Source organism: Entelurus aequoreus, linkage group LG19, assembly GCF_033978785.1.
Source record: "Entelurus aequoreus isolate RoL-2023_Sb linkage group LG19, RoL_Eaeq_v1.1, whole genome shotgun sequence".
Lineage (NCBI taxonomy): Eukaryota > Metazoa > Chordata > Actinopteri > Syngnathiformes > Syngnathidae > Entelurus > Entelurus aequoreus.
The window spans coordinates 15,319,684-15,341,516 of record NC_084749.1 but is presented as its reverse complement, the minus strand read 5'-3'; the positions used below and the strand labels follow the sequence as shown (position 1 = coordinate 15,341,516).

General features: G+C 36.1%; 1 protein-coding gene and 1 long non-coding RNA gene across 5 annotated transcripts in view; one reads left to right on the top strand and one right to left on the bottom strand.

The window, feature by feature from the left end:
* Window positions 1–21,833, top strand: part of LOC133635149 (uncharacterized) — a 110,073-nt gene that overhangs the window by 42,304 nt on the left and 45,936 nt on the right. The window lies entirely within an intron of this gene.
* The window catches only part of ect2 (epithelial cell transforming 2), a 66,833-nt gene that overhangs the window by 5,663 nt on the left and 39,337 nt on the right, over window positions 1–21,833 (bottom strand). For 2 of the 4 annotated variants that reach the window (XM_062027983.1, XM_062027986.1), the window contains exons 21-24: window positions 20,666–20,804; window positions 16,373–16,527; window positions 14,727–14,834; window positions 4,682–4,810 (exon numbers count right to left, since the gene is read on the bottom strand). In XM_062027983.1, the coding sequence (XP_061883967.1) occupies window positions 4,682–4,810; window positions 14,727–14,834; window positions 16,373–16,527; window positions 20,666–20,804 (531 nt within the window). The remainder of the gene's footprint in view (window positions 1–4,681; window positions 4,811–14,726; window positions 14,835–16,372; window positions 16,528–20,665; window positions 20,805–21,833) is intronic. The other 2 variants (XM_062027985.1, XM_062027987.1) reach the window with 1 other exon arrangement.

Genomic DNA, 21,833 nt, shown 5'->3' with positions numbered 1-21,833 from the left:
CCTCGATTTCTTAATACCTCGTTGTACAATCTTGTCGACTAACAAACCACGGACCAAATATAAATATGCTCTGTTGTACGAACAGTTATCTGTCCATCCACCCATTGTGTGCTTACAGCAAATCCTTTCTGTGCGGGCAGGACAGCCGTGCTGCTGTTAGCTACTGTGCTAAGTGATACTTTGTGTGCTTCTAAAGTGTTTTTTAGCCTTTTTGCAGCATCTTTCTATTTTTGCTAGCTCAATATGAGTCCAAAGAAAGCAATGGACAAATGATGTGTGGTTTGAAACATTCATGAATGGATTTTTGTATTATGGCTAAAAAAATTACAAATCTATTTGAAATTCAAGGCATCTTTTTGTTGGAATAAGTCAGGGGTCAGCAACTCAAAATGTTGAAAGAGCCACGCTGGACCAAAAATACAAAAAACAAATATGTCTGGAGGCGCAAAAAATTAAAAAGCCTTATATAAATAAGTCTTACAATGAAGGCAACACATGATGTAAATATCTATGTTAGCTATAATAGCCTACAATCAAAATGACTATGTGTCACAGGCTGACTCAAATCTTTGTTCACAGAAATGTTGAAATTTGATATTTATTCTACAAGTTTTTACAACATTGGAAAACATTAGGGATTCTAGGAGGGTGAGATAACTCCTTGAAATTACTAGCTTAGAATGGCCAAAGGCATAGATGCGTGTGTCCAAGTTAAAGGAAACGGCAGGCTGTCTTCTAATGGATTAATTACAATCTTTGGCAAACTGGGCAACGCTTACTGTGGTCTGGAACAACATGGCAAACAAACAACTATCAGAAATGCAGCCAAGATTACATACAGATAATGTGTCATGAGACATGTGAATATAAATTAAATACACAGAGGACATAAGTAAAGAAAATTAAATTAACTCAAATATACCTAAAACGAGGCATAATGATGCAATATCTACATACAGCTAACCTAAATAGCATGTTAGCATCAATTAGCACTACATACAAGTCAATTACATCAACAAAGCTCACCTTTGCGCTTTTACGCACATCATAAAACGTTTGGTGGACAAAATGAGACGAAGAAAGAGTGGCAAAATACTCTCATCAGTGAAGCATGAACACAAACATATATATGTTACAGTGGGCTTTCTGACAATTAGGAAGGTTTGTGTCATGTTTGTCCTCCCACAGAAACCATATTAAAACAAAAAATATATTTTGTCCCCCATCTTTTTCCATTTTTACAAAAGCTCCATGGAGCCACTAGGGCAGCGCTAAAGAGCCACGGGTTGCCGACCCCCGGTATAAGTTACCAGTATCAAACTCTGGTTTACACATTCCACCGGTAAGGCCAAGTGTTACCAAAGAACAGAAGAGTCAAAGGCTGGGCTACAGTACACGCTCGTGGAGTTGTCCTGCACACTTCCACACCTCGCTTTTCAGTGACAATGCGCTCTCCCCGTGTATGTCTGGATTTCTGCTCCCACGGGTAATATTGTGGAATTTCATGACCACTTGTATTTGAATACAGAATTAATGCATAACGGAACAAACACTTCCTGTCTTTCACTTTAAAATGTGTACTGTGTGGGAATTCGGAGTGGGGGTTTGATGCATACTGCTATCTAAAAAGTAGCACCAAATCTATTCGTGGCAAACTAAACTTGTTCCTTATTTTCTTCTACTGGTGCCTCACCGTTGCCCCAACAGAACTGAGGAAGTACCGTATATAGTAAATGAGCACTTCTCTGAAGAGACTAAATGGTTTCATTATTTGGGTTAAATTTGGCAGGCCAAATGAAAAGCTTTGGCAGGCTTACATGCCTTGTTGCAGAACATTGCTGTGATCATGGTAAACAAGCAGCGATGCTTTCCAGCAGAAACCCCGCCCCCAAGGGACTCCAAAACAGCTGCTCTGGTAATGCTCTTTGCTACTACTTTAGTTAGCTTACAGTGATTTTGTTTGGTGTGTTTTGTTGCATGTGGTTTAGTCACTGTGCCATCTCCTTTATTGATAAGGACACTGATAACATATTTTGCCTATTTACCGCTATGGAGGCGAGGGTTAGTAACAGAACAGAGCCACACTAAGGAAGGAAAGTCTTTAGTAGCTAATCAACTCCCAATCACGGGGAGTAAACTATCTTAGATAATATCTTTTCTTCTGGCCAAAAACAAGACGCAGATCAGTAGCTAACCAAGTTGATGGCGAACCTTGAATTTGGGTGTGTCCTTGTTGCTGAGACCCTCAACCTGGCAAGACATGTTTGACCGCGTGTGTCGTCATTTAGTCTGGTCAGGCATGTGACTTGAACTTAATGAAAATTACTGAAAATAAGCCAGGATCTGGGGACCCCAGCCATGTCCAGGGTGGTACCCTGGAGGGGGGACAAGGGGGACAACCCACATTGTAGGTCAGAAATAAAAGAAAAATATATTTCTTAATATTTTACAGAGATAAAAGACGGATTTGCGACTAAAGACAGAAAAATCACATGCCTGTCTAGTGTTCTTGTTGTTGCCCCGCAATCGGTGTTGGGATTCACAGAAAACAGACTTCTGTGGCTAGCCTGGACTTATTAGGAAATCAATCCTGTGTTAAACATGAAGGCTCAGAGTCTCCCAGTATTTGGGAGCAAAGTGGGTAAAACTAAGTGTAGTTTTACACACTTTACTTGGTATTTGTTAAAGCAGTAGTTCACCAGGGTGTGTACAGAAATCTTAAAATATAATACCAACATTACATTGGTTTGCATCAGTTGGACCCAGTGACATTGTGTATGTCAAAATAGAGACAAAACTCGTGAAGAGTTAGTTGATAGCCACCTATTCAGGTTTTGTCATTTACTTTCCAGTACACAGTGAAACCTCAAATTATGAACCCCTCATTACACAAACTTTTGGATTTATAAACCACAGATCGAATAGAAATATGCTTTGTTGTACAAACCTTGTCTCCTTGTAGTAATGTTTCATTCACCTATTGTATGTCAGGCAGCATATCCATTGGAGGCGAGCTGATCGATCTCTGTACTCAATCAATCAGCACAGCAGTTCGGCTGTTAGCTACTGTGCTCAATGCTACTTTGTGTGCTTTATTTGTTTTGTCTTTTTACAACATTTTTGTATTCATTAATTTCTTCTATTTTAATGAGTCCAAAGAAAGCAAAGGACAAGCGATGTGTGGTTTGAAACATTCAGGTAATATCCACAGTGGTGTCGACATAGCCTACCACCCGGCTGCTTCCTTGGCTGCACACCAAGAAGATTAACCAACAAGGTAAAGTAGATTTTACTTTCTATTCCTAATCATTGTTGCAACCTGGCTGTTAAAGTTAAGGAGTTTTATGAGTGCACCACAGGGCTAGTGACAATGTGAGTGTGCGTGCGTGCGAGCCCGCAGGGCAGCTGTAAATAAAGACAATTCAGTTGCTGTTGCTTTAGTTTAACCCCTTGGTATGTTTTTTTTAATATACAGTACTGCATATGCCTTTATATTGTGTCCAAAGCCTACAAAACTTTACAAAAATAATAACTTTTGTCAAGGCTGGAAACCATTAGTAATGTTTACGTTGTTTCTTATGGAGAAATTTGCTTCCATATGCAAACTTTTCTATTTACAAACCCTGTTCAAGAACCAATTATGTTTGTAAATTGAGGTTCCACTACATTTCTCTGCTTTGAATTGAAAACAATTATTTGTTTTAATCACAACTTTGATGGCACCCTCTCAGAACCAGAATCAGCTTTATTGTCCAGGGAGAGTCTATTTACTTAATATTTTCCAAACAAGGATGCTTTGACAAGACCTGTTTTTTGGTCAGTACAGCGCTGTATACTATATGCCTTTAATTGTTTTTAATGTCTAAAACTGAATTTAAAATGCATTTAAAAACGTATGAGAGGCACAAAACAGTGTTTGAAATGTGAAATTTCCCATTTCAAAATTGACAATGACAGTACAAACATGTTGTATTTTACACTGTTTTTTCTAAAATTAGGATCAGGTGTTCACACTTGGTCAAATTCTTCACTAACTCTGTGTAAACAAAACTTAATGGCATCCTGACACTTATCTTGTCATTACATACACTTTAGTCATTATTAACAAAAAATAAACAGAGAAAACAAAATAAAAACAAAGAACAAAGATGGGCAGAATGTCTACCATACATCAGTGATTCAGCATGTCAGTGTTTTCACAGTTTCATTAGCTATTTAATGTCTAAGTCACTTCATGGTTTTAGGACTTTTTAAGAATACATTTTTCGTATTATGTTAATCTAACCCCGTAAATAGCAGGGATCTACTGTAAAGTTGGTTTTACATTTTTAAAATGTTAAATTCTGCACTATAAATAAAAATGCGAAAGAACTGACTTTATAATGCATGTTGCATGCACTGTGCCATATAGTGTACATACATTTCTTATTTATTCATGTTTATTACTTTGTATTTGTATTTACATTATTATATTTTACAGGAAAATGTGTATGTTACAATACATTGAATGAAAAACATTTATTTGCAACAATTTTTTTTTTTTTTTTAAACTACCTTATGTATTAAATTAGTGTATATTTAAAAAAATAATATTGACATTTTTGCTGATGTGTCCAAACTTTAGGGACACACTGTTGTCAAACGACACATACACAGGTTTAAGTTCACCAGAATGACTTACAGTCAGAGTAGAGCTGCTGCGATTTTCAGAAGTCAGACGTGGGTTTTTCTCATCTGGAGTAGTGCTAGACATGAACGCCCTCTGGATCGCACGCTTTGGAGTCTTTGTGAAAGAAAATGCCCGCGTCACCTACAACAACACAGAAACAACATATATGTAATATTTTTAAAGTTAACGCTTGGTACTGTTGGAAAGTAACTACCCACAGGCCTCAAATTTTAACTTTTTAAGGTCAAGGCAAGTGTTGCCTTAAAGGAGGGCTCATATTTTAGGGCACCTAGGCAAGTTGGAAGGGCACCAAGGCAAACATTTTCTTTCGAGGCAGGGGCTCCAAAGCATGCATGCATGCATACATATATACATATTCATACATACACATATACATATTCATACATACACATATACATATATATACACACACACACATATATATGATATACAAATAATCAAATGTCAATAAATTGAAATAGACTACCATATATGACCTAACTTGTAGTAAACTTGTGTATAAACAAATATATAAAACGCCATGCAATTTTCATTCCATTATTGTTTACATCAGCAACTTATTTTCAATGTTTACAAAAAAGAAAACAAATCCATGTGTGTTACACACATGGTCGTTGACAGTTACAAATCAAAATAAACATTCACGATACAGCACATAAACAACATTAACAGGTCTAGAACTGCTGAGTTTCGAGGGCAAACGATCAACACATTTAGCACTCCATTTAAACTATGAAATTAACATACCTAAAGAAGTTGTGTAGCTTGCTACAGTTTTCCCAACAGCCTGTAATTGTTCATGTTTTCTTTCTTTGATTCGTTCCTCTGCATTTTGAGAGCTGCTGACCTAAATTTACCGAACACCTGACGTCCTTCCAGACCCTGATGCAACAAGTGTTTTCGGAAAATCTTGGCTGTTCTCGTTGTCGGTTAACCTTTGACACACGCTTCCAAAATGGCTGCGCCCAAGTTGTTTATACGCATTAACCTTAATTATGCGAATTAAACAGTTGAAAATGTAAGAAAAAAAGTAATGTCGGCGTGTTTTTATCAAAACAATTACGTAACAATTGTCCATTATAGGGATGTCACGGTATAAAAAGTTGTTATCACGGTGATTGTGTCCAAAATTATCATGCGTTAATTTCAAATGTGCTCAAAATTTTCAAAAACTACTTATACTGAAATCCTTTAAACCAAATTGTATTTAAAAAACACATTCAAAATGTGTACCGTATTTTTTGGACTACAAGTCGCAGTTTTTTTCATAGTTTGGCCAGGGGTGCGACTTATACTCCGGAGCGACTTATGTGTGAAATTATTAACACATTACCGTAAAATATCAAATATTATTTAGCTCATTCACGTAAGAGACTAGACGTATAAGATTTCATCGGATTTAGCGATTAGGAGTGACAGATTGTTTGGTAAACGTATAGCATGTTCTATGTGTTATAGTTATTGAATGACTCTTACCATAATATGTTACGTTAACATACCAGGCACGTTCTCAGTTGGTTATTTATGCCTCATATAACGTACACTTATTCAGCCTGTTGTTCACTATTCTTTATTTATTTTAAATTGCCTTTCAAATGTCTATTCTTGGTGTTGGGTTTTATCAAATAAATTTCCCCCCAAAAATGCAACTTATACTCCAGTGCGATTTATATATGTTTTTTTTCCTTCTTTATTATGCATTTTCGGCCGGTGCGACTTATACTCCGCAGCGACTTATACTCCGAAAAATACGGTATGTGTAGTTCAAGTAAAAAAGTTGAATGAAAAAGTTGAACCCTTTGTGCGTTCCCGACAACTCAGCCAGCGTTCAATTCGATGAGATGACAAAACATTTGAGTTAGCATTGATGTTATTTTGAACACTGACAAAGTTAGCAGTTAAATTAAAGGACGAGTGACCATCCCATTAAACAAACTAAAGACTTTATAAACAAGTTGTGGCAACGTTCGCTACACTTCGCCTGCTGCATGGTAACCCTCAGTCCCAACAGCTGACGGAAGGATGCTAGTTTCACGTTTAAAATGAAACCGCAACATCAAATATTTTTCTCCTCCAACAGCATTGCGCTGTTAAACACACAGACTCCGCGACGAAGCGATCAGCTCCGTATACTCGGAGGGAACATTTTTAAAGCAAAGTCCGAGTAGTGGCTGCCATGTTTGTTCGAGCCTAACGGTGATAGTGCGCATTTGCAGGCGTAGTTGCAGCGGCGCTCTTTTTTTCAGGAAGTAAGCAGTGTTGTGTAAAATGCATTAATTAATGACGTTTTTTCAAAAATTAAACATATAAACGGTATTACTAACCATCTGGAATTTTACTGCGGTTTATCATTATACCGTTCACCGTTACATCCTTAGTCCATTAACAAGTAAAAAGTCAAGGGCGGTCACGGCATGTTCTTGCCGTCGATGCTGGTCAATTTTTTAGGGCATTACGGCAAGTGACAAGGGCGGTCGCGGCTCTTGCTGCGGTTGCCGTGGTTAAATTCGAGCCCTGTAACTATGACAACTTCCTTCATCAAATTAGTACACTATGCAGTATCTCACGTCTTATCTTCTCAAATAACATATTACAGAAAGCCGTGCTAGCAACCTGAGGGTTCCTGGTTTGATCCGCGGCTTCCACCACACTAGTCACGTCTGTTGTGTCCTTGAGCAAGACACTTCACCCTTGCTAATGATGGGTTGTGGTTAGGGCCTTGCATGGCAGCTCCCGCCATCAGTGTGTGTGAATGGTGAATGTAGAAATAGTGTCAAAGCGCTTTGAGTACCTTGAAAATAGAAAAGCGCTATACAAGTATAACCCATGATTATTTAAGTACGTAATACGGACAATTCTAAGACGTGGGACGCAGGCACACAGAGGAAAGGTATAGGATAAAAAATACTTCATATCTAGCCCACAAAGAGGTAAATTATGTGGTTGCAGTGCATATTTATACATACATGCACAGTGACAAAAGTAAAACGTAATGAAAACCTATCACCCTATCATGAAAAAATATTATTTTGTGTTGTGACGTATGAACCTGAATTTATTTCATGTTTTTTTGTTTGTTTTTTAATTTGGCTGTATTACTGTGGCTTAATGTTTTTCGGTATCTCATGACAATAATGCTTTGACTGTGAGTTGAAAAGTCTGTGTTTAATAAGCCCACTTTGTGCTGGGTGATTTAATTTTTTGTCGAGAGACTCCAGATGACTTGTAATTCTTAGGTAGTGAAGGGCAATCTTGTAGGATTTTCTGTTGTGTGCTTCAATTTGTCTGTGATTTATTTTCCAACTATCACCAAGACTAAGGTCATTTATCAAGTGTTTCCATTCAATGCCAATTTATTGCGTTACTGGAGTGGCCACGTTGAATGGATCAAAAAACAATCTTCCTTCTGAGTAAATAGAAAAAGTGTTGTGGGTAAAAGGGATCAATACAACTCTTTGTCTGTGTGGTTAATGCCATGATAGGAAAAACACAAACACACAATGACAGGCAGTTTAACCAAGTAAAAGATAAGTGTCGATTCTGTGAGGTCTGTGGACTTATGTTTCTAGGATATTTTGGTTTAAGCAATCAGCTAAAAAGTCATACCCAAAGTAAATGCAAAGCTGTCGGACCATTTGAAGTAGATGCATGGCTTTGGGCTCTTTTGAAGCGAATAAGCTGATTTTTTTTATCCCAGTCAGAATGTGTCTAAGTGGTACTGACACTGTGGAATAGCAGTTTGAATACACTGAAAAGACAGATTTTTTTTGCCCCATGTTAACGCACACGTACGTATATATATATATATATATACCGTAATTTCCGGACTATAAGCCGCTACTTTTCCCCCTCGTTCTGGTCCCTGCGGCTTATACAAGGGTGCGGCTTATATACGGCCTGTTCTTCTCCGACACAGACGAAGAGGATTTCGGTGGTTTTAGTACGCAGGAGGAAGACGATGACACAATGACTAAAGACTGACTTTTCATAGGCTGGTTATTTTGATAACGTACAGGCGAGCACTTTGTATTACTTTGCAGCGTTGTATTATTTGTACTCTGCACGAATGCTGTTCGCCATGTCAAAGATGTGAAAGTTTGATTGAATGATTGAAATATTTATTGTTAATAAATGGGACGCTTTGCGTTCCCAAACAGTCATCTCTGTCCCGACAATCCCCTCCGTGGTAGCAGGAACCCCTATGTACTACGGTAATTACACATCAAAACCCTGCGGCTTATACTCGGGTGCGGCTTATATATGGAGCAATCTGTATTTTCCCCTAAATTTAGCTAGTGCGGCTTATAGTCAGGTGCGGCTTATAGTCCGGAAATTACGGTATATATATATATATATATATATATATATATATATATATATATATATATATATATATATATATATATATATATATATATATATATATATATATATATATATATATATATATATATATATATATATATATATTTATTAGGGCTGCAACAACTAATCGATTAAATCGATTATAAAAATAGTTGCCGATTAATTTAGTCATCGATTCGTTGGATCTATGCTAGGAGACTTTTTTTTTTTTTTTTAAATTTTAATTTTTTTTTAAAAATACATTTTTATTTATAAACTGCAACATTTACAAACAGCTGAGAAACAATAATCAAAATAAGTATGGTGCCAGTATGCTGTTTTTTTTCTTCCAATAAAATACTGGAAAGGATAGAAATGTAGTTTGTCTCTTTTATCCGATTATTAATCGAAGTAATAATTGACAGATTAATCGATTATCAAATTAGTCATTAGTTGCAGCCCTAATATATATATACACATACACACACATATATTATAAATATACAGTATATATATACATACATACAGTATATATATATATATACATACATACATACAGTATATATATATATATACATAGAGTATATATATATATGCACATACATATATATATATACAGTATATATATATATATATATATACACATACAGTAATATATATATACACATACACATACAGTATATATATACATACAGTAATATATAAATACATATACATACAGTATGTATATATATACACATACAGTGATATACATATATATACATACATATATATACAGTATATATATATATACATACAGTATATACATATATTTATATATATACACACACAATATATATGTATATATACATACACAGTATATATATACACATATATACACACACACAGTATATATATATATATACACACACACAGTATATATATATATATATATATATATATATATATATATATATATATATATATATATATACATACATACAAATATATACATATACACATTTATTTTAAACAAACACACACACACACACGAGTATACATATATCATTCAATCAATCAAAGTTTATTTATATAGCCCTTAATCACAAGTGTCGCAAAGAGCTGCACAAGCCACAACACAGTATATATATATATATATATATATGTATATATATATATATACATACAAATATATACATATACACATTTATTTTAAACAAACACACACACACACACGAGTATACATATATCATTCAATCAATCAAAGTTTATTTATATAGCCCTTAATCACAAGTGTCGCAAAGAGCTGCACAAGCCACAACACAGTATATATATATATATATATATATATATATATATATATATATATATATATATATATATATATATATATATATATATATATATATATATATATATGTATATACACACACACACACTTATACATACAGTAATATATATATACATACATACAGTAATATATACATACATACTGTACATACAGTAATATATATATACACATACAGTATATATACACATACAGTAATATATATATATATATATATATATATATATATATATATACATACATACCGTATGTATATATATATATATATATATATATATATATATACATACATACCGTATGTATATATATATATCTATATATATTAGGGCTGCAACTAACGATTAATTTGATAATCGATTAATCTGTCGATTATTACTTCGATTAATCGATTAATAATCGGATAAAAGAGACAAACTACATTTCTATCCTTTCCAGTATTTTATTGAAAACAGCATACTGGCACCATACTTATTTTGATTATTGTTTCTCAGCTGTTTGTACATGTTGCAGTTTATAAATAAAGGTTTATTTAAAAAAATTAAATAAAAATATTATTTTTTTTTTTTTTTTTAAAAAGCTTCTGCGCATAGCATAGATCCAACGAATCAATGACTAAATTAATCAGCAACTATTTTTATAATCGATTTTAATCGATTTAATCGATTAGTTGTTGCAGCCCTAATATATATATATATATATATATATATATATATATATATATATACATATATATATATATACATACACACACAGTATATATATATATATACACACAATATATATGTATATATATACACAGTATATATATACACACACACACACAGTATATATATATATACACATAAAAATATATACATATACACATTTATTTTAAACAAACACACACACACACGAGTATACATATATCATTCAATCAATCAAAGTCTATTTATATAGCCCTTAATCACACTGTATGTATATATATACTGCATGTGTGTATATATATATATATATATATACACACATGCAGTATATATATACATACAGTAATATATATACATATACATACAGTATGTATATATATATACACATACAGTAATATATATACACATATATATACACATACAGTATGTATATCTATATGTACATACAGTATATATATATATATACACACACACACACAGTATATACACACACACACACACACACACACACACACACACACACACACACACACACACACACACACACACACACACACACACACACACACACACACACACACACACACACACACACACACACACACACAGTATATATATATATACAGTGGGGCAAAAAAGTATTTAGTCAGCCACCCATTGACAATCAATGGGTGGCTGACTAAATACTTTTTTGCCCCACTGTATATATATATATATACACATACATACATACATACAAATATATACATATACACATTTATTTTAAACACACACACACACACACACACACACACACACACACACACACACACACACACACACACACACACACACACACACACACACACACACACACACATGGGTATACATATATCATTCAATCAATCAAAGTTTATTTATATAGCCCTTAATCACAAGTGTCTCAAAGGGCTGCACAAGCCGCAACGACATCAAGGAACCCAATGGGCGTAATGAGAAACCTTTGAGGGGGCCGCAGATGTGGGGGGGAACCCCTCCACCACTAATTGGCAGTATGATGTCCTCTTAGGTGGAAAACAGGGTCTTGAAGAGAAAAATGTTGTGTTGGTCTACACAACCAAAAAAATTATGTCCACATACAGTCATGGCCAAAAATATTGGCACCCCTGCATTTCTGTCAGATAATGCACCATGTCTCTCAGAAAATTGTTGAAATCACAAATGCTTTGGTATTCACATGTTTATTTATTTTGTTTGCATTGGAACAACACACACAAAAAAGAAAAAAAAAGAAAAAAGAAGCCAAATCTGATTTTATTTTACACACAACCCAAAAAATGGATTGTACACAATTATTGGCACCCTCAACTTAATATTTTGTAGAAAACCCTTTGGAAAAAATAACTGAACTCAATCGCTTCCTGTAACCATCAATGAGTTTCTTACACCTTGCTACCGGAATTTTGGACCACTCTTTTTCAAACTGCTTAAGGTCTCTCAGATTTGAAGGGTGCCTTCTCCCAACTGCTGTTTTTAAATCTATCCACAGATGTTATATAGGATTTAGATCTGGACTCATTGATGGCCACTTCAGAACTCTCCAGCGCTTTGTCTTAAGCCATATTTCTGTGCTTTTTGAAGTATGCTTTGGGTCCTTGTCCTGCTGGAGGACCCATGACCTCTGACGGAGACCCAGCTCTCTGACACTGGGCCCTACATTTTGCCCCAAAATTCTTTGGTAGTCCTCAGATTTCATGATGCCATGCACACAGCCAAGGGATCCGGTACCAGAAGCAGCAAAGCAACCCCAAAACATCAGTGAACCTCCACCATGTTTGACTGTAGTTGTGGTGTTCTTTTCTTTAAAGGCCTCATTTTTTTTTCTGTAAACAGTGTGATGATGTGCTTTACGAAAAAGCTCCACTTTAGTCTCATCTTTTCACAGGACGTTCTCCCAGAAGGATTTCGGCTTCCTCAAGTAAGTTTGTGCAAACTCCAGTCTTGCTTTTTTATGTGATTTCGGCTTCCTCAAGTAAGTTTGTGCAAACTCCAGTCTTGCTTTTTTATGTCTCTGTGTCAGCAGCGGGGTCCTCCTGGGTCTCCTATCATAGCGTCCGTTTTCATTGAGATGGCGACGGATAGTGCGAGCTGACAGTGTTGTACCCTTTGTCTGCAGGTCAGTTTGAATTTGTTTGGAAGTGGATCGAGGTTCTTTATCCACAATTCTTACAATCCTTCTTAGCAGTCTTTCATAAATTTTTCTCTTCCGTCCACGTCCAGGGAGGTTAGCTACAGTGCCATGGGCTTTAAACTTCTTGATGACATTGCGCACAGTAGACACAGGAATATTTAGATCTCTGGAGATGGACTTGTAGCCTTAATATTGTCCATGCTTTTCCACAATCTTGGTTCTCAAATCTTCTGAGAGTTCTTTGCTCTTCTTTCTTTTCTCCATGCTCAGTGTGGTACACACAACACAAAGGTTGAGTCAACTTTTCTCCATTTTAACTGGCTGCAAATGTGATTTCTATATTGCCAGCACCTGTTACTTGCTACAGGTGAGTTGAATTATAAATTAAAGGAGCATCACATGCTTAGAGTACAACTATTTCTTACAATTTTGAAACGGTGCCAATAATTTTGTCCAGTCCATTTTTGGAGCTCTGTGGCTTTTTGTTTTGTTTTTTGTGTTGTCCCAATGCAAACAAAATAAATAAATATGTGAATACCAAAGCATTTGTAATTCCAGCAATTTTCTGGGAGAAGTGGTGCATTATCTGACAGAAACTCAGGGGTGCCAATATTTTTGGCCATGACTGTACGTGCATTACCGAAATATTTGGGCGGTGCATTAATTTCACCGAGCGCCTCACAACGTTCGCTATCTCCTTCAACAACAACAAAAAATACTAATCATGGCAGACTTCATTAGAGTCAACGAAGAATACTTTGGGACAAGTGGTGATCCAGAACCTATATTTTTTTAGCTTGAATATACATGGAGGATAAAGTACAAGTTTTACAAGATGATCATGCTATAGTAAAACACTAAACATCATGTAGCAGTATTATTAAGTGCGAAACAAGAAATACAAACTACAAACAAAATAAAACAATCATCCATCACAACATCCTGACTCAAGTAAAAAAATGTTGGTAGCAAACAAGCATCTTGTCATGTCCTCTTCACAATGTCTTCAGGTCTATGTTGAAAGACAAAGTTGACCAATCTCTCGGTTTATGGCCACAAGTGAGAGGCATAATTTATAATCTAACACGCACTTTTACCAACATAGAAGTGACGCAGCAGCGCAGCAGTATGTCAATAGCTGCATAAGCTACGTTGCCTCTCTGTAATCAAGGCGCCATATTACTAAACGTTGTTCCTCGGCGTTAGCTCTTCTAAAACCAATGTTGCTAATACTTTGTTAAAATTCAAGTCTTGACATGTAAATGGAGTATTGTTAGTGGTTTTGGATGTTTTTAGAGGGCTTTATAGGCGCATTGGATATCAATATATCAATGTTTTCAATTTCATTAGCTATCCAAAGTGTCTGTCATCACTAAGATTAAAATCAATTGTCTGAGTTAAGTACTTCAGAAGATGGTCTGGTATTTTTTTGCAGAGAAATTGAGTGGCTATTGTGCCACAGCACACAATGCATCGCCTCTTATTTGAAATCAATAATGACTTTGCTTTTACCTTTTTGGAGGTTTTCTTGATGGCTCTTGAGGCTTTGCTCAGGGTGCTGTCCATATCTTTGGTATTGACCTGTAATGAATCTGGGTCTGTGTTTTTAATCAAGTCACCCTGTTGAGAGAAAAAATAGATTGCATCTTGGAATGAATTATTACTTCCAGTTGTTAATTTATAAGTTAAAAATAAAAGATGCTTTGCTAAAACTGCTGCGGTAAATGATAAAAAAAAGATTACACCTCCCTTGCTTTCCTATACTCATGCAATACAATGCAATATCTTTGGACTTTCCCCAACCCCCTCCTTACTGCAATGTAGGTTGGAACATGCATCATTTCATTTGTATTCATGATGCAACACTGACCCAGTGTAAGTAACTCATTAGAAATTCACTTGAATCCAGAGAACTATACAGTCAAATAAAATGCTACCCATGATCTCATGTCTTCGATGAGATCAATATTTACATAGTCAGATAAGTCAATCACTTGCGTTAAAGTTGCTATAGTCATTAACTAAACAGTGTATTTTTTTATAAATATTTGATCGTCAACAAGCAATATTATTGCATCAGTGCCATACAGCCATTCACTTAATGTCCTCGGTCTCAGGTTCTTGTAGAAAAACTCAAATATTATAATATTTATTTTTCATCAGTTCAATAATTACTGTTATTTTTCTATAACAGCAATATTATCTCCGATTTTTCAACAAATCTTTGCATACGCAAAAAACCCAGACGATTTTGGTTGACATTTAAAATGTTTTATTTTTCAAACAGGCAAAAAACAACCCATGTAGCTTTGCTAAGAACGTATAAATATTTAAAGAAAGGTTTATGCTGCAGGTGATGAAGTGTATTATTATTATTATTATTATAATTGATGTGCCACCGATTAGTGTCAGCCAAGATCTGTGAAAAAGTACGTAATGGCCATTGCCGATTAATCCATTTCAAAGCCCTATAAAAAAAAAAAACGCCAATTACCTATGTCTGACACTATTTATTTTTTGATCCTCCAGGTGACAGGCAGCTAGCTGCTAACTGTATGTCTTCATACACAGTGTGGAGCCGCTCCCCCAAGCTAATAATCGTCACTTCCATTGGTGCACATAATCTACATTTCTTAGTATCGTAAGTATCATTAACAAGTATATAGCTTGAGGATGAGGCTAGCCAGGAGTATGCATGCTAATAGCTAAACACATAAGTGCCAAGTAAAGTTTAAGAAGTGTAGATAGAAGCATGTTGCAGCAGAAAGTAAGCAATTCTTAACAGAAAATTAACAAGTAGATTACGTAATAGGAGTCCAGAGAGAGGATAATATAACAACAACTGTTGGTGTATAAGCATTGTTGCAGTCAGTACACGTAAAAGGGCGGATCGATCCATAAATTGGTAGTGATGATACCAAGGATAATATCTGTATACGATCGATACTAAAGTGATTAGATCTATATTTTCATTTTCTCAAAATATTTTTGTTGTTTTTTTTGGTAATATTTACAAACTTAATACGTCCCTTGACATAAGAGGACTTGGAGGGCAAAAACCAAAGGATCTAAATGAGTAGTTTTTGCTTTTGTTTAGTTATATATAAGACTACTTTGTAAGACAGTTTTCACATTTCTTTTGTATTTTTGTACGTTACCGCATCAGCCCGGCAGATGGTGTTGGCGACATGGCGGCAAAGTGTTAGAAGCCAGGCACTTTTCACAGTGTCCTCTCCAACCAACTGGAAGCTGAACAACATGTTCTCCTGTTCAGTCGGCGGGCGAACAACTAAAGCAAATGCGTTCACACATTCTGAAGGAAGACAGACAGAACACAATTGTAAGTAGTAATCATATATATGTGGTCATTTTTTAAATTTTTTTTTTAAATTTTCCTGAGGGAACTCTTCTGAAGGAATCAATAAAGTACTATCTATCTATACATATTACCGGTAATAATAATATAATATAATATATGTATATATACATATATATATAGTAATCAAATATCTTAAACTCTTAAAATCTAAAATTAAGCATTGGCTTTAAGGCTAAGAAGCTGCTTGGGGTATTTTGTAGTATGAAACAACTGCAAACAGGCCGGATGGGGAAGTGATTGAGAAGGGCAGTCATGGCAGCTCTATAAGCCTGGAGATTGACTGCATGCACACACTTCTGGATTGTGTCAGCAGAAAGTTGTGTTCCAAATAGTCTTGCAACTTCTGACTGCAAATCTGTGGACGACAACCTATAGTTCCTAATGTGCTGAAAGGGTAGGCTACCAATCATTCCAAGGCGACGCCTTGGAGGAATGTCTACTCCGCAATCAGTCTTTGGTACCAGGCATTCAGTTTGGAGATGGTACTCAGGCCAAATGTCACAACTTGCTTTTGTTGTACAAGAGCTTTATCCAGATCAGACAGAATATGGATATGGTTTAATGGATACAATGAAACACAATTAAGCGTATAAAGTCAACTTGATTTTTCATTCTACAGGTACTTTAAATGCTCTTTCCCCATTAAGAAACATCATACCCCAATCTAAACTGACATTATACAAACACATTGCTGAATGAGTTTCTAAGCTATTAAATTGTGCACATTGAACCTACAAGCTGTGCTCTCTTAGAACAGAGTGATCGATTCTCTACTTGGAGGAATATGACAGCAGTATTTACAACAGGACGTGAACCCCGATGCCACAACATAAACCGGACATGCAACACTCGTTTTGCCTACACCATTAAAAACATATTGAAACTGTTACAAATTAAAACAGATGTAGACAAACATATTTAGATCATCAAATACAAATAATATAGCGCTTAAAAAGTCAGAATTATATTTAATGTTTATTTTGCCAAGAAATAATTTTGTGCGTTTATTTTATTTATAAACATTTTTGATCTACGGGCCCAAATTTTCCATTACAGAACAGGCCCTGGGCCTACTCATATTAACACTGAATTACTAGTCTTACTTTTGATTTCAATTATATTCAATAATTATATCTAACCTACATACAGTTTAACAGGATAACCTTGTAAAAGGATACGAATCCATGGGTTAATCACAAAGATTATTATCAAGTCTTGAGTCAGGAGGATTAGAAAAATAAATACTAATTACATATACTGCAAAAGAGGGACTCAAAAATCGAGGAAAACTAATCGTACATACAATTACACAGTGTTAAAATAAATACATTGTAGTTTCGTTTATTCCAGCAATTGGCATTTGCTCATAACATGCAACTCAAGATATTTCAAACCTTCTTTTGATATAATTTTGATGATTATTGCTTCATTTTATGAAACCCTTGAATTGAAACTAAGAAAATGTGGGTTTTTCAAAAACCGTAAGTCATGATCATCAAAATTATAACAAAAGAAAAGCAGAGCCAATGGGAGCTCCATTATTCCGCCCATAAAATCTGATTAATAACCTTTCAAAAAGCGCCAACAATACTCCATTTACACATCGTGACTTGAATATTAACCAAGTATTAGTGATGTTATTATAAGCGCCAATGCAGACAAACTACTAATAGCGGCGCCGTGATCACCAGCTTGAGTGCCTACGTTTACATCATTGAGTGGTCTGCTGCTTCCTTGCTTCCTTCTATATCATAAATCCTGCCTCTCACCTGAAAAGTAGATTGCTGACAATATAATCCGACAAGTTGGGACACATTGACAGCCATTTAGGACCTGGAACTGACATAGATGACACGAAAAGTGCTCGTTTCCCCACCCGGTTTCTTCGCGATGATTATGAAACATTCTTTATATCAATCAATCAATCAATGTTTATTTATATAGCCCTAAATCACAAGTGTCTCAAATTGCTGCACAAGCCACAACGACATCCTCGGTACAGAGCCCACATACATGGGAGTATATAAACATCCTAGCAGTCGGAATCCTAATGTCAGCGGACCTTATACAGTAAGTGCTGTTTCATTATCTTTGTTGGCTGTCATAAAGTCTGCAGTGACTAATAATCAGTGATGAAGAAAAAAAAAAGCAAACATTGTGATGTGTTTTTGAAATTAATGCGCCACGTATACTTAAAATGATCAAAATACGTAAATATGAATACTTTAAATGTGCCAGTTACTACGGTACATTACATATATACTTACATCATTTATATAACACCCTAACAGAAGTGTTTGGTGTTTTTTTAGGGGCTCTATAGGCAGAATTTAACGGCTCTTATAGGCTCCATTGTAAGCGGACTTTTGATCAAATGTATTTAATATTTAAAGGCCTACTGAAACCCACTACTACCGACCACGCAGTCTGATAGTTTATATATCAATGATGAAATCTTAACATTGCAACACATGCCAATACGGCCGGGTTAACTTATAAAGTGCAATTTTAAATTTCCCGGGAAACTTCCGGTTGAAAACGTCTATGTATGATGACATTTGTGCGTGACGTCAATGGTTGAAACGGAAGTATTCGGACACATTGTATCACAATACAAACAGCTCTGTTTTCATCGCAAAATTCCACAGTATTCTGGACATCTGTGTTGGTGAATCTTTTGCAATTTGTTTAATGAACAATGAAGACTGCAAAGAAGAAAGCTGTAGGTGGGATCGGTGTATTAGCGGCTGGCTGCAGCAACACAACCAGGAGGACTTTGAGTTGGATAGCAGACGCGCTATCCGAGGCTAGCCGCCGACCGCATCGATGATCGGGTGAAGTCCTTCGTCGCGCCGTCGATCGCTGGAACGCTGGTGAGCACGGGTGTTGATGAGCAGATGAGGGCTGGTGTAGGTGGAGCGCTAATGTTTTTATCATAGCTCTGACGAGGTCCCGTAGCTAAGTTCGCTTCAATGGCGTCGTTAGCAACAGCATTGCTAGGCTTCGACAGGCGGCACAGCATTAACCGTGTAGTTACAGGTCCAGTGTTTGGTTCGGTGTCTCCTGATAGTAGTATTGTTGATCTTCTGTCTATCCTTCCAGTCAGGGGCTTATTTCTTTTGTTTCTATCTGCATTTAAGCACGATGCTATCACGTTAGCTCAGTAGCTAAAGTGCTTCACCGATGTATTATCGTGGAGATAAAAGTCACTGTGAATGTCCATTTTGCGTTCTCGACTCTCATTTTCAAGAGGATATAGTATCCGAGGTGGTTTAAAATACAAATCCGTGATCCACAATAGAAAAAGGAGAAAGTGTGGAATCCAATGAGCCCTTTTACCTAAGTTACGGTCAGAGCGAAAAAAGATACGTCCTGCACTGCACTCTAGTCCTTCACTCTCACGTGCCTCATCCACAAATTTTTCATCCTCGCTCAAATTAATAGGGTAATCGTCGCTTTCTCGGTCTGAATCGCTCTCGCTGCTGGTGTAAACAATGGGGAAATGTGAGGAGCCCTTCAACCTGCGACGTCACGCTACTTCCGGTACAGGCAAGGCTTTTTTATCAGCGACCAAAAGTTGCGAACTTTATCGTCGATGTTCTCTACTAAATCCTTTCAGCAAAAATATGGCAATATCACAAAATGATCAAGTATGACACATAGAATGGATCTGCTATCCCCGTTTAAATTTAAAAAAATAATTTCAGTAGACCTTTAGAATGCATTAAAAAAAATCCATCCATCATCATGTCTGTCATAATGATTGTGAATGATGGGCAAAATAAAAAAATAAAAAATGCAGTTCCCTTTTAACATATCTCACTTTGCATGTAATGAGTTTATATTTTTTAGTTTCACATTTTATGTTGAATTGCTGACATAAATAAACCTTTGTACAATATAAAAAAAATGTTTTAATTTCACTTGCACTTTTTAAGCTCAATCATATGACAATAATGATACCCGTGATAATATTGGTCCCAATAATAATGAGTTAGTTAAATCCCTACTCTGGAACCATCTTTCTTTGTTTCCTTGTGTATACTGCAGTGTTCGCATGAGGTCATCTTACCCTCTGTGTCCTGCAGGTCCAGAACTCTTCGGATTTGTGAAAGCGGCATCAAAGTGATGTGCTTTAGGGGAGGTGGAGGTCTTGTTTGTCCCAGTGGACTCTTAAAAGTATTGATGACTTTGTGTCGCTTCCTAGCAATCTGCATAGCGGAAAAAACAATTATTCACATTTGGTCACTGAAATCAATGCTTTTTTATGGTTGCTATGACAACAGGGTATAGTCCAATCTAAATGAGGGAAAAGTCGTTACCATTTACAATCTTATAGATTAGCAAGGATTTATATCAATTACAAGGCTCTGGATGTTGTTGGTCTGTTGTGGCTGCAGTGATGCAGTCAATTGTTTGTTGTGGTAAAGAAGGAGCTGAGCCAGAAGGCGAAGCTCTTGATTTACTGGTCAGTCTACATTCCTACCCTCACCTACGGTCACGAGCTTTGGGTAATGACCAAAAGAACAAGGTTGCAAATACAAGCGAGAGAGACTCAAAGTAGAGCCGCTGCTCCTGCACATCGAGAGGAGCCAGCTGAGATGGCTCGGGCATTTACTACTGATGCCTCCTGAACGTCTCCCTGGTGAGGTGTTTCGGGAATGTCCAGCCGGGAGGAGACCTCGGGGCAGACCGAGGACACGTTGGAGGCACTATGTCTCACAGCTGGCCTGGGAACGCCTCGGTCCCCCCCCTGTGGAACTAGAGGAAGTCTGGGCATCTCTGCTTAGACAGCTGCCCCCGCGACCCGGAAAATAGATGGATGGATGGATTATTATATTAATTAAAACTGTGACGAAAATGGATTCTGCTTAAGGGGTTTTAAATGTCTCTTCAAAATCCACAACATTTAAATATGAATGTATTAAGAACATCTACTTAAAACTGACTGTAGATTACAGGAAAATAACCCATACAAATGGTTTCCTTGAAGGAAGCGGTGTTTATATCAAATCCTTGTCTTATGGGAGCAGCTTTGACACACTTCCTTGGATCACCGTAACAACGAGAATGTGTAACTGGAAGCTCTATTTTAAAAAGTCGTTGCATTATTCTGATTTGGAAAACGGTTCAAGATCCGTGCAAATCATGTTGCCGACGACTGCTTTGTCTCTTGAATAAAACTAGATGTCCGATAATGGCCGATATTCTGATATTGTCCAACTCTTAATAACCGATTC